Below are 14,547 nucleotides of genomic sequence, written 5' to 3'. Positions count from 1 at the left end.
GAGCAGTGCTCCATTTTAACTTTGATCTCTCTTTCCAGATGCTCCTGTGTCCTGCTCCGCTGCAAATAGTAAGACCAGCAATACCCTAGAGAAGGATTTAGATCTTTTGGCCTCTGTTCCGTCCCCCTCTTCTTCGGTTTCCAGAAAGGTGAGTCTTGTGGGTTCCTTTAGAGGATTAGAGAGCATTCTGAAAAGGGTGATTTTGATAACCTAATCATGGACCCAAGTCATGCTTCCTTGGTAGAATTGGACTTTGATTTTCTTGATTCTTCCCTGAACACTGTGTCATCTCTGATACAGCCTAAGATTACTATTCATTCCATTTTGTTTCCTGCCCAAAAAGAGTGGGCTTCTGTTGAAGGTGTGACAGATTATAAAGGCTGATACTTCGGGTCAGCTCTTCAGCCTGAGTTATTGCCAGTGAACTTGTAGCTATGAAAGACTTGAAACTTTAATGGCTACCATCTGTGGAATACCTGCAATGTACCAGGCATGGTGCTAGGTGATTTTGTATGTTTCATTTATAATTTAAAATATTCACCACAACCCTACAAAATGGATATTTAATAGGTGAAACATTAGTTCAGAAAAGTTATATGACTTAGCCTCTCATTATGCAACCAGTAAATGGCTGCTCTGGGATCTAAACTCAGTTCTCTCTGGCTGCATCATTTGTAGGTTGTTTTTATTTCTTTGTTTGTTTTTCGCCAAATCACGTTGTTTTGCCAAAGGACCAAGAATTGTACCAGAGCTTAACTATCAGGTGTTTTCAGATATTTGTATCGTGAAAATGTCAGGAAGCGATTCGCTTGAGCCGTGAATCCTTACTGCGAATGTTAGAAGCCGCAGAGAGATGAGGGCGGTCCTTGCAGAGATCCCATGAGGACCATTCCAATTTGCCCTCTGCCCTCTTTGCCGTAAGGTTGTGGGTTCCATGCCAACTGCAGGGAGTGCTGGCTCTGTTCCTGAAAACCTGAACCTGTTTCCGGAGCCAGGGAGCAAATCAGAAGAAACGGGCAAGAAACAGCTTTCTAAAGACTCCATCCTTTCGCTGTATGGATCCCAGACGCCTCAAATGCCTGCCCAAGGTAGAGTTCATGGGGGTCCTGGCAATATGCCAGATAGAGATGCGAGGACTTACATGCAGGAATTATTTGTTAAAATGGGGGCACTTGCTTTGGGGGCCAGGATGTCATACTGCAGACAAGCCTGAACATGACATTTCTTGTGAAGCCACAAAATATCTGCAGATAGCTAGAACTCAGAGCCATACTTGGGGTCTGGTTTCACACCTCCGCAAAGTCTAAAGGGAAGTGGCTAGGCCAGCGGCCCCTTGATAAGCCACTGCAAGTCTTAGAGGAAATCTAACAGTTTTTCTGTGTAAAAGAGCATTCTAGGTTGAGTAGTCCTGAGAAATTCTAGCTAGAAAGGAGTAGCCAGTGGGAGTTTGGACTGATTTTGTGTGGTTTCCTCTCTAACAGAACTGTATGTGTGTTTTCTCGGCAGCAATGTTCATGGCTCCTGCTCAGATGGCATATCCCACAGCCTACCCCAGCTTCCCTGGGGTCACACCTCCGAACAGCATAATGGGGAGCATGATGCCCCCACCAGTAAGCATGGTACCGCAGCCTGGAGCCTCTGGGATGGTTGCCCCCATGGCCATGCCTGCAGGCTATATGGGTGGCATGCAGGCATCAATGATGGGTGTACCAAATGGGATGATGACCACTCAGCAGGCTGGCTACATGGCAGGCATGGCAGCTATGCCCCAGACTATGTATGGGGTTCAGCCAGCTCAGCAGCTGCAATGGAACCTTACTCAGGTAAGCTATCCCATTTTACTCAGGACGAGAGTTTTGGCACTTTTTCTTCCACCTTATGTCTGTCTCTTATCCTTTGAATCCTGAAAGTAAATGAGATAATGCCAGAGACATTCTTAGGTTTGCTTTTTTTCCCTAGAAGGTCTATCTAATGTCAGAATATCTGAGGAATTCTGGGTTCCTGTAGAATGAGAGTAACTGCCTAAATCTAAATTTCTCCACACATTCATCGAGACAAAAACAAAAACCTGTACAGATAAAATAGGAGTGCAGATAAAACCACCCATATGCAATCCATGACTATTGCATCTAGTAGACAATACTACAGACTTCAGATTACATGGCACCTAAATCCAGCAGAGTCAGCATCCCAGGGAGACTGTGAAAAGAGGAGAGGGAGCGGGAGGCTAGAAGTGACAGAACACAGATAAAATCACTCCCTAGAAAGTGAAGACCTACCCTGATTGGAGATATGCTAAGAGGTCTGAGACCTGGCAGGTTAGAACCAGTAACGGTTACTTGGAGAATCAAAAAAAAGGATTGAAATATATAGGATTGTAGGTGATAGCCTTGGAAAAGCATTGCTTCTAGGGGAAATGGGGTTGCATTGGAAGGAGAAGGTGTTATTTGGAGACCTGGTAGTAAAGGGAAAATAAATGAGAAGTGGAATAGAGAATCACAAAATCAGAAGATACACCCCCATCATTTCACTATACTAACAGAAGAGGGCGCTCTTGAACTAAGAAATCTAGTAAGCATCCCAAAACTCTCACACCTGCCTGTGTTATCGCTGATTCAGAAAAATAAGGCACTACAAAGTAAACAGAAAGTGGCAGACAACACTCACACAACACTACTATGAGAAGAAAATAGAAAAGGAAAATCAAAACATTTCAGGAAATGAAAATTCTCCACCAAAAAACAGTCGTGAAGAAGAAGAAAACTGTTACACAGTCCACCAATGTGAATTAAATGTGCTTTAACAAACAACTGCAGATAAGACAAAACAGCTTGAATCAGAAATTCAAAAACTTAGAACCAACATGGACAAAAAGCTGGAGATTGTGAAATGAAAGTTTGGTAAACTGAGGAAAGAAATTTTAAAAAGACACAATTATCTTAGAAATAAAGACTGAATTACAAGTTGGCCAAAGGAGAATAGAGTCAACTGAGATATATTTGGCATTGAAGAAAGGCATGAAACAGCTAAGAGAATGAAAACTGAATATAGAAAACAGTAAAAGGAATCAGAGAGAAAGTAAGATGGAAATTAGGCAAAGAAGGCCTAACACAATTATATTTGGAGACTCCCAATGAAGAAAAACAACATAGTGGAAGAGAATTAAACTATTTAAAACTCTAATACAAGAAAATCTCCTAGAAATAAAAGACTTTAATATAATATTGAAAGAAGCCACTGTGTATCTGTAAAAATTGACCCAAAATGGTCAACTCTAACATATCCCAGTAAACTTTTTGGACTTCATAGAACAAGGAAAATTCTCAGGGCACCAGCCCTCTCCTCATCTCTCCTCCCCCCAAATCTGTCATTTCCAAAGAAAAAACAACACTCAGGTTGACATCAGACTTCCTAACAACAACATACAAAAAGAGAACAATGGCAATAGTATTTTCAGGACACTCAGGTGCATGTGAGACGAGATTTCATAGTCAGCCAAGTTATCCTTTAGGTATCAAGGCTATAAAAGAAATCTTAAATATGCAGGAAATCAGAGAATATCATACGTACAAGCCTTTCCTGAGGCATCTACCTGAAGATAAGCTGCATCCATCTAAGGACTGGGGACATTTTGGCAAAAGGACTGATGGTGAGTGAATGTTTAATTGAGAATCTAAGACTAAAACAAAGGTAATGACAAGGGTGGAAGAACATATGTTGTATTCTGACAAACAACTAAAATACGATACAACTGAAAGTAATGGGAGGAGAAAGGAGAAGAAAAGGGGAAAGTAGAATAAATTGTTGCAGAGGAAATAGGTGGAAGTCAAAGGATGTAATAAGCTCACAAACCAAATGGTAGAAGCTTGGGAACAGAATAAATGAGATCAAAGACGGAAAGTATTAGTAAAGGTCATCACTAGAACAAAAATATGGAACTTCATGAATACCAAAGGAATTTTTTTACAACAAAATAGAAGACATATGAAGTACAGCAAATATAATAAAACAATAAAAATATAATATGATGGAATTGAGATCAAACATATCAGTCATAGCAATAAGCAACTCTTCCATTAAAAGAAAACGAAGTTCAAATTGGCTCACAAAGTAATGCCTGATTTTATACTAGATACAAAAAATACAGCTGAAACAAAGTGATTCAAAGTTGGAAAATAAAGAGATAGGCAGAGGAATACCAGACACATGGTGTGTGTGCACACCCACACGAGTGCATGCACGGGCACTCTTTGTCAGGTTTACGTATCAAGGTTATAATTGCTTTATAAAAAATATTTTCGGGGCCAGCCCCGTGGCCGAGTGGTTAAGTTCATGCGCTTCACTGTGGTGGCCCAGGGTTCAGATCCTGGGTGCGGACATGGCACCGCTTGTCAGGCCACATTGAGGCAGCGTCCCATATGCCACAACTAGAAGGACCTGCAACTAAGATATACAACTATGTACCACGGGGGATTTGGGGAGATAAAAAGCAGAAAAAACAAAAGATTGGCCACAGTTGTCAGCTCAGGTGCCGATCTTAAAAAAAAAAAAAATTTTCATGTTTTCCTTTTTCTGTGGTCTGGAACAATTTATGTAGTATTGATCTTTGGAGATTTGGTATAATTACCATATGAAATTGTATGGTCCTTTTGCTTTTTTCTATAGTAATTCTTTGGTAGCTTTCTCTGTGTCTTCTGTGGAAGTCAGTTTTGGAAAGCTCTGTTTACCTAGATTATCCAGTTTACCTAGGTTTTCAAATTCATTTCTCAAAAGTTGTGCCAAGCAGGCTCATGATTTTTTAGTTTCCTGTTTCAGCGGTTGTTTTTCCCTTGTCATTTCTTTTTTTTGAAGATTAGCCTTGACATGACATCTGCTGCCAATCCTCCTCTTTTTGCTGAGGAAGACTGGCCCTGAGCTAACATCCATGCCCATCTTCCTCTACTTTATATGTGGGACGCCTATCACAGCATGGCTTGCCAATCAGTGCCATGTCCGCACCCAGGATCTGAACCAGCGAACCCCGGGCCACCGAAGCAGAATGTGCAAACTTAACCGCTGTGCCGCCAGGCCGGCCCCTCCCTTGTCGTTTCTTATTTTGTATGTTTGTGCTCGCCTTTCCCCTCTCCGCTTTTTCATTTAAGTTAGCTAGTGGTCCATCTATTTTACTTATTTTTTTTAAAACAGCGTTTTGATTTATTTACTAGTTCTACATTTTTCTGTTTTCTACCTCAATTTCTGGGTTATCTTCACTCACTTTGATCTCCTTTTTCCAGCTTTCATACTTGGGATTTTAATTCACTTATTTTTATTCTTTCATGTTTATTTCTATAAGTAATGAAGTGTTATAAAACTGATTGGAACATGTCAAAAGGCCACATGAGCCAACTCCTGCAGGCTCCCGCTGTCCAAATATGGGACAATTTGAAGATCAAAAAGAATGACACTAATGGATTATAGCACACTGAAGGAAAAAAATCCATGAGTCCACAGTGATATTTTTAAAAGATGGATGTGGAATAGAGGGAGGGAAAGCCTTCTTGACAGAAGAATGATGACTCATAATTGTAGAAAGAACAGGGTAGTCACACATTCTCAAAGAAGGACCCCTCAGATGACATTAATTATAATGAAAAAAACATGATGGATAGTACTTTAGCCAAGTGATCAAACATAAAATTCCCAACAATGGGACAAATCAATATCATGTGCTTCCTGGTATCTTGTACTGAGAAGGACACAATATCTCTTACATAGAATTCTTGCCAAAAATATTTAACTTGGATCCAATCATGAGAAAACATGAGATAAATCCAAACTGAAGGATTTTCTGCAAAATAACTGGCCTGGATTCTTAAAACAATGTCAGGAAAAAAAGAAGATAGTGGTGGCGGAACTGTACCAGATTAAAGGGGACTAAGGAGATATGAAAATGACATGTATTTTAGGCTATTGTATTAATGTTAAGTTTCTTGAACATGTTAATTGTATTGTGGTTCTAGGAAACTGTTCTTTCTTAAGAGATGCCTCCTGATTAAGGGGTGAAATGTCACAAGATCTGTAATTTTCAATGCTCATCAAAAATTTTTTTAAAGTTTATAAAATATGGCAAAATGTTAACAATTGGTGAATTTAAGGAAGGGTTATATAAGTTTCATTGTACTATTTTTTCAACTTTTCTGTAAGCTTGAAATTTTCTTTAAAAGTTGGTAGAAATAAAATAGACCTTCTCCTAAAGAAAAATAACTTATACGGAAAGTATACCAGGCTTGGGAAAATTTAAGGCCTTTTTCTGTGATAAATTGTTTATTCTGTTCACTGCCAGAGGCCAGTCTTTCAATCTAATTCATAAAGAGGCCCCAGCCCCCACCCAGGCCTTGTTCCACCAGCTTTTCTCCCAGGAGCTTCCCTTCTTACACACTGAAGCCCCATTGGTCTTTTTTTTGCCTGCCTTTGTTCGCTCTGAGCAGCTCAGTTTCTTTCTCTTGCTTTTTGTCCTGCTTGAGCGTGCATAAGCACTTTCACTCAGGCTGACAGTAATAACTCTCTGCGGGAGATGACGGGAGCGCTGGTCTGGGGGCTTCTCTTTATACTCAGGGTTGGCTACAGCAAGTTAGCGATAGGCCCTGCTATTTAGGCTGAGAGACTGGCAAGGAAAAAGATAACTTCTCCTGCTGCTTTTACGTTGACTAGTCCAGGATTCCTTCCTTCCCTCCCAGAGCATTGGTCTCCGTCAACATCTTCTTTCTGGAAAGTCCTTCCTTTCTGTGCTCTGGTGTCCTTGAAGTGATCTAGCCGGGTTCAGCGCTGTCATATACCACAGTGGTTTCCCTTTGTCTCATTCTCCTCTCCCCACAGCCGGAAGGACTCCTACCCTGCCTTTTGCACGAACTGGCTGCATGCCCACAGCCTGGCCTCAAAGTCTCCTCTCTCCCTTTCAGATGACCCAGCAGATGGCCGGGATGAACTTCTGTGGAGCCAATGGCATGCTGAGCTATGGACAGTCGATGAACGGCGGGAACGGACAGGCAGCAAACCAGACTCTCAGCCCTCAGATGTGGAAATAAAAACAGGACACCCGTATGGCTGCCACTCCTCAGCTCCCTCTCTCCCCGGTTTTCCTCTTTCCCCAACTCCCCCAGCCCCATCCCCTTTTCCTACCAATCTCTGTTTGGTTTAGAAATTGCTCAATCCGTCACTTGGGGTTCGGCACTCCGCCCAGCCCAGCCACTTGCCGAACACGCACACCTCTCTGTTGCTTTATGTTGTACATGTCCCCCAGCCGTCCTGACCTCCTCCCCAGCCTCAGCCCCAGTCTTCTCCTGGCACCAGCACCTTAGAAATTGTTGGCAGAAGGCACTTAAACTGCGGGAGAAATGTGCACACCTTTGAGTACCTTTCCCACAAGGTTAAACCTCCTGTCAGACTCTCAGAAAGGTCTGTAGGTGTTTTGTTTTAGGCAAAGAGGGGAGGGTTTGGAGGTACTTCTATAAGCTATTTCTACATATTTAAATTATTGGTTGAAGAGGGAGGCATCATGCTCGCATGATTTATGGGAATGAAGAAAGTTCTGAAATCAAATTAAATTCTCCATGGGTATCAGATCAGGTTGGCCCTACCCCTGGGGTGAGGCAACCTCCTCCTATGAGGATGAGCAAAAATACTACTCTGCTTTGCCCCGAATTGTTTTCTGGATCCTGAGGCTTCAGGACTTGCTGCTTCGGTCAGCCTTCTTAGCACCAAAGACTTTATGAAGGTCCCACACGCCCTTTCCCCACCTCTGTCCTGCCTCCAGTAGGATCTGGCCCCGAGGCTGGAGGACCAGCCCCTCCAGTGGGAATGCAGACCTTAACGAGTGTCCTGCTTGTGCATATATGTGTGGATTCCGCCCTCTCTCTCTCCCCATCTGCTCTGGGTGTTTTTGTTTTTGTTTCTTAGTTTTAGGTTTGCAACAGAGAGGAGTTAATTTATCAACAGCATAAAAACTGTTGTCAGTTCTTCTTATAGTCAAAAAAATTGCAGTCTCATCGATGGTTCTCTCGTTTCCCCTCTCCCAGGCTGCCGATCACTCTTTCATGCCTGTGTGTCCCGGCTGCTCTGCTTCCCCACCTATTCCAGGTGTGTGAGGGAGCGCGCCTGGCCACCTTTTCTCTCAGTCATTGTTCACCCCACTGGAAAATTAAAACAAGACAACTTTGCTTAAAAGATTTCCCCTGTGGGAACCACAGTTCCTGGTTGCCTTTCTCCCGTGTGTGTGTCAATTCCTGAATAAATATTGCAGGGAAGGACTGTTTGCTTGATTTACTGTGTGTCACTCTTGGAGGAGGGTGATTTACACCAGTTGTTCTGCTTTCCAGGGGCAGTTCCCTCCCTTTCTGTATTTAAAAAAATTCCATCCTGGGCCTACCCAAGGGCCAGGCCCACGCTCCAGCAGTCCAAAAGGGGGCCTTTCTCCAGGGGTGTCTAGAGTTGTGAGCTGATGGACCGTGGAGATCTGCACGTGCTAGAGTCTCAGAAGATGGAAACTTGAAGCACGCCCCCCCAATAGATGGAGAAGCGGAGACAGCCCCCTTCCTCCCTTCCTTTGAGTTCACCTTTAAATGCTTCCAGATGTAAGTGAGAGGATTGCACAGTGCCTAAGAAAGTGAGCTCTGGATCAGGCTGCCAGTATTCATATCCCTTCTTACTTTGTGACCTGGGCAAGCTCCCACACCCCCAGGTGTCAGTGTAAAATTAGGGTAATGCTGGTACTTAAGGTAAAATGAAGCAATTCCTGTGTTGCATTTAGCATAATATTGGGCACTTAATACTCAAATGTTAGCAAGTATTATATGCCAGACCTATGGTAGGCATTAATTCATTCAACAATTATGTAATGTGTGTACAATGTGCCAAACACTGTCTTAGGCTCTGGAATAAAGCAATGAATCAAAACTCCCCAATCTCACGGGATAGTGTGGTAGAAGAGATGGGCAATAAACAAGTAAATCAGTCATTTAATTTCAGATAGTAATAATACAGGTTAAGGTAGGTTAAGGGGAGAGAGTGGGTATGGGACCGTTTAGATGGATTAGTCAGAAAGTTACATTTGAAATGAGACCTGAATAAGCAGCCCGTGTGTGGAGATTGGAAAAAGAGGAGAGCAAGTGTAAGTGTCTGCCCTGGAAATTGTTTGACTGGAGGTGTCCATCTGGGAGTCATCAGGGTATGGATGGTATGTGAGACTGGATGAAGTCACCTAAGGAGAAAGAGAAGAGGACTGGGCCTTGGGACCCATCAGCTTTTAGAATTTGGGAAGAACAGATAAGAAAAGATGAATCTGACATCCTCCCTGCTCCTGAGAAGCTCACAGTCTTGTGGGGCAACAGACTTAGAATCTTTTGCAGGGTATTATGGGAGCTGGGGGCACCTGACCCTGGCAGCGAGCCTTCCTAAGGACAGCGGCACTTGAACTGAGTCTTGGAGGAGAGGTAGGAGTTAACCAGTAGGTGGGGTGGGGGTGGGGAGAAGAGTATTCCAGACAGTACTGATGTGAACTGAGAGAGAGAGAGACCTGCAAGAGCACAGAATGTTTGGGGAAGCACACGCAGTTCAGTGTTTCTAAGGGATGATATAAGTCAGGGTGTGGTGAGAGGTGAGGCTGAGGCGGGGTCAGGCCAGATCATGGGGGCTTCCTCTACCCTAGGAAGGAGTTTAGCCTCAATCGTTGTAAACAGTGGCGTGACGTGGTCAGATTTGAGTTTTAGGCAGCTCACTCTTGCATTGCTGAGAACAACGTGTATGAGGGAGCAAGACCAGAATTAGGATACCAGAGAGGCAGCAAGAGCTGAGTGAGGGCCAGGATAGGAGGGGCAGAGGAGAATGGAGTGGCTGAGAGCAGCAATTCATGAACTGCTTATGAGGCTCGGGAGATGCTAAAATAAGTTTGGAACATTTTGTGTGGAACACAAAAATGCTAAAATAAGTTCGGAAAGACTGCACATTGTGTCACCTCTTGTACATCTAGAATATAATATTCACATAGTAAGGGCTCTGAAAAGTTCTATGGTAAAGGCTTTTTTGTTTTTTTTGATTAATAGACTATTTTTTAGAGTAGTTTTAGGTTCAGGGCAAAATGGAGGGGAAAGTACAGAGAGTTCCCATATTCCCCCATCATCCCTCCCCCTCCACACACAACCTCCACTACTGTTGACATTCTGCACCACAGTGCCACGTTTGTTACAGCTGATGAACCTGCACTGACACATCATTACCCCAAATCCATAATTTACACTAGGGTTCCCTCTTGGTGGTGTATGTTCTCTGGGATTTTGACAAATGTATAATGATATGTAGCCACCATACAGAATAGTTTCACTCCCTTAAAAAACCCCCTGTGCTCTGCCTTTTCATCCTTCCCTCTCCTCTAGCCCCTGCCAACGACTTATTTTTTTTTTTACTGTGTCCACAGTTTTGCCTTTTTCAGAATGTTGTATAGTTGGGATCATACAGTATGTAGCCTTTTCAGATTGGCTTCTTTCACTTATCAGTATGCGTTTAATATTCATTCATGTCTTTTCACGGTTTGGGAGCTCATTTGTTTTTTAGCACCGAATACTATTCCGTTGTCTGGATGTGCCACAGTTCCATCATTCACTTACTGAAGGACATGTTGCCTGCTTCCAAGTTTTGGCAATTATAAATAAAGTTGCTGTAAACATCCGTGTGCAGATTTTTGTATGGACATAAGTTTCCAATTCATTTGGGTAAATACCAAGGAATGTGGTTGCTGGATCATAAGATAAGAGTATATTTAGTTTTGTAAGAACCTGCCAAACTGTCTTCCAAAGTGGCTGTGCCATTTTGCATTCCCACCAGCAATGAATGAGTGTCCCTGTCGCTCCACATCCTCACTAGCATTTCGTGTTTTCAGTGTTTTGGATTTTGGCCATTCTAATAGGTGTGTTGTGGTATCTTATTGTTTTAATTTGCAATTCCCTAATTACATGATGTTGAACACCTTCTCATGTGGTTCCTTGCCCTCTGTGTACCTTCTTTGGGGAGGAGCCTTTTCAGGTCTTTGCCCATTTTTTAAATCAGATTGTTTGTTTTCTTACTGTTGAGTTTCAAGAGTTCTTTGTATATTTTGGATAATAGTCCTTTATCTGATGTGTCTTTTGCAAATATTTTTTTCCAGTCTGCGGCTTGTCTTCTCATTCTCTTGAGGAAAGACTTTTTTCATGGTTTTCTAGCATTTACCAAGACTTATTTTTCCATGGAATTCATTTTTATGGAATACCTATTAACTATAGAATACTATTTGGGAAAAACAACCAGAAAAAATATTTTAGGAGGTAGAGTTGGGAGGTCTCAGTAACGGATGAGATGTGGGATCGAGGCGGGGAGAGGCAGGAGTTAAAGAAATCTCATGTGTTTCTAGCTTGTGTGAGAGAGAATTTATAGGAAGAGGAGAAACTGGCTTTTCTCTCTAGGAGGGGAGAATGTATGTAAAATTAGGAGTTTGGTTTTAGGCATGTTGAATGTGTGGTCCCTGTGATGTAGCCAGGTCTGGTTGATCAGCTGGAAAGGGATTTAAGAGTCTGAGGTTCAAGGAAGAGGCCAGGATGGAGAAATGAACTTAAGAGTCAGCCCCTTGGAGGTGGTAATTGATTCCATGGGAATGGATGGGATCACAGGGGGTGAATTTTAAAATAAGAGTAGCAGGCTGGGGACAGAACTTTGGGGGAAATATTCATCTTTAATAGGAGTTAAGGGCGAAAGGCCTAAGCAGGAGAGGGGTGGAGTGGGGATGAGGAGTAATAGTCAAAGAGATGGAAGGCAGAACAAACAAGGAAACTCTGGGGAAGTGCAATGTTAGGGAACCCCACGGACTAGAATATCAAGAAGGAGGGATGATCACAAATGTCAAATTAGCAGGGAAATCCAGTGACATATAAACTGATAAAAGAACTGTTGAATTCAGTATTTAGAAACTTCTGCAAAAAGCAGTTTTAGTGGAGTGGTGGGGCCAGAGGCCAGATTATGGTGGGTTGAGGAGTGGATGGAAGGAGTTGAAAAAGTAGAGAAACAGGCTCTATTACGTTAAATATACATGATAAGATTTTAAGAATATTCTATTCTTGAGAATAAAAATAGTGTGTAAATTACAAACTGATGAAGAGGAAAACTTTGGAATAAGAAAATGCAAATAAGCAAGAATATTAGTCATCTCCCTCAAGAAAAAGGCAAGGTAAGAATTTTAAAAATAAGCATTGAAAAGTGGAAAACAATAGAATTTAAAAGTAATATGTTTGAAACAAGTCTAAGTACTCTAAAATACAATAAGTGTAAATGGAATAAATACAGTTAAACTATTGAGATTGTCAGATTGGAATTTTAAAATCCACTCCTTGCATCTCAGACTGTTCTTCTAAGATCACTTTCCTTCACCTGAAGTAAATCCTTTGGAATGTCCTTGACTGAAAGTCTCTCTGAGTCTTGCCTGAAGCATAAGGACGGCAAAAAGTTTAAAAGAATGGAAAGAGACCTACAACATGACTGACAAACATTAATGTACAATTGAAATTTCACAAGATTGTAACCTATCAATAACTCAATAAAAAAATAATAAAATATATATTAAAAAAAAGAATGGAAAGACAAAGATTAGGCAAATACTAATCAAAAGTAAGCAGTGATCACTATATTCACAAAATAGACTTTAAGGCAGAAAGCATTATTAGAAACAGGATTTCTGTGTAATAAAGGTTCAATTCACAAGGAAAATATTATAATTCTAAACCAGTAGGCATTTTTTAAAGCCTCAAAATAAATAAAGCAAAAATTGATAGAACTTCAGGAAGAAAGAGACAATTCACCATCAGTGCATAAGAAATCTCCACCAGGCTTTTTCGTAGAAACTGACAAGCTGACTCTAAAATTTATACAGAGATGCAAAGGATCTAGAAAAGCCATGACAATTTTGGAAATAGGATGAACAAAGTTGGAGAGATTACACTACCAGATTTTAAGATTTATTATGAAACTAGAATAATTAAGAGTGTGGAATTGGTGCAGGATAAACATAGAGACCAACAGAATACAGAACCCAGAAACATCCCCCAACACATATTGATTTATGAAAGTGGCAATGCAGAGCGGTGGATTAAAGGAAGTCTTTCTAATAAAGGATGTTGGGACACTAGATATACTTACAGAAAAAAGTAAAAGTTGACCCCCTACCTCATACCATAACAAAAGTGAATGCTAGATGGATTGCAGGTCTAAATGTGAAATGCAAAATGATAAAGCTCCTAAAAGAGAATATGAGAGAATATCTTCATGACCCTGGTGAGAGGGAAGGCTGAAACAGGAGTTAAAAAGTACTAATCATAAAGGAAAAGATTGATAAAGTTGACTAGATTAAAATTAAGAACTGTTTATCAAGTGATTCTGTCAAGAGAGTGGAAAGACGTCACTGAATAAGAGAAAATACTCAAAACACATATGGCTGTGCCCAGAATATGAAGAACTGCAAAATAAGAAAAGACAATCTAACAGAAAAATAGTCAATGGAGACCTGACCAGGCACTTCAAGAGGATGCCCAAATGACTAACAATTATATGAAGAGATGACCAACCTCGTTAGTAATTGGGGAAATACAGATAAAAACCACAATGAGACATTACTAAACACCTACCAGAATGGCCAAAATGGAAAAAGATAATCCAAGTGTTGACAAGAATGGAGAAATGGGGGCTCTTTTTTTTTTTTTTGGAAGATTAGCCCTGAGCTAACATTGGCTGCCAATCTTCCTCTTTTTGCTGAGGAATACTGGCCCTGAGCTCACATCCATGCCCATCATCCTCTACTTTATATGTTGGATGCCTGCCACAGCATGGCTTGCCAAGCGGTGCCATGTCCACACCTGGGATCTGAACTGGTGAACCTCGGGCTGCTGAGGCAGAACGTGCGAACTTAACCTCTGTGCCATTGGGCCGGCCCCAATGGGAGCTCTTATATACAACTGGTGGGAGTGCAAATTGATACGACTACTTTGGAGAATGGTTTAGTATTATCTATTAAGGTTGCTAGATAGATATACCTGTGGCCCAGCAATCCTACTCCTAGGTATATACCAAATAGAAATGCATGTATGTAAGCATTAAGAGAAAAGAATGTTCATGGAAGGAAGCATTACTCATAATAGCTCCAAACCGGAAATCCAAATGTCCATCTGCAGAAAAATGGATAAATAAGTGGTGGTATATTCATATGATACAACGCTAAACAGCAATAGAAATTATCAAACTACGGTTATATACAACCGCATAGAGGAATCTCACAAACTTAATGTTGAACACATTTTTCACTATATCATTTGAAAGTATTTTGCAGACATAGTAATGCTTCATCCCTAAATATGTGAGCATGTGCCCCCTAAGAATGATACACTTCTATATAATCCTAACACCATTTTCATACCAATGAAAACAATAATTTCATATTACAAGTCAGTCTATTTTCAATTTTTTCCCAGTTATCACAAAAATTTCTTGTTGCTTTTTAAA

General features: G+C 41.3%; 1 protein-coding gene across 1 annotated transcript in view; it reads left to right on the top strand.

Moving 5' to 3' along the window:
• SMAP2 (small ArfGAP2) overlaps positions 1–8,282 on the top strand; it is a 44,919-nt gene extending 36,637 nt beyond the window's left edge. Inside the window, exons 7-10 of the mRNA XM_070510226.1 lie at positions 39–148; positions 923–1,088; positions 1,507–1,823; positions 6,939–8,282. Of these exons, the coding sequence (XP_070366327.1) occupies positions 39–148; positions 923–1,088; positions 1,507–1,823; positions 6,939–7,064 (719 nt within the window). The 3' untranslated portion in view covers positions 7,065–8,282. The remainder of the gene's footprint in view (positions 1–38; positions 149–922; positions 1,089–1,506; positions 1,824–6,938) is intronic.
• Positions 8,283–14,547: the final 6,265 nt, after the last annotated feature.

This window comes from Equus asinus, chromosome 5, assembly GCF_041296235.1.
Source record: "Equus asinus isolate D_3611 breed Donkey chromosome 5, EquAss-T2T_v2, whole genome shotgun sequence".
Taxonomy (NCBI): domain Eukaryota; kingdom Metazoa; phylum Chordata; class Mammalia; order Perissodactyla; family Equidae; genus Equus; species Equus asinus.
Note: the sequence above shows the minus strand (reverse complement) of the source record. Positions and strands in the feature narration are given on the sequence as shown.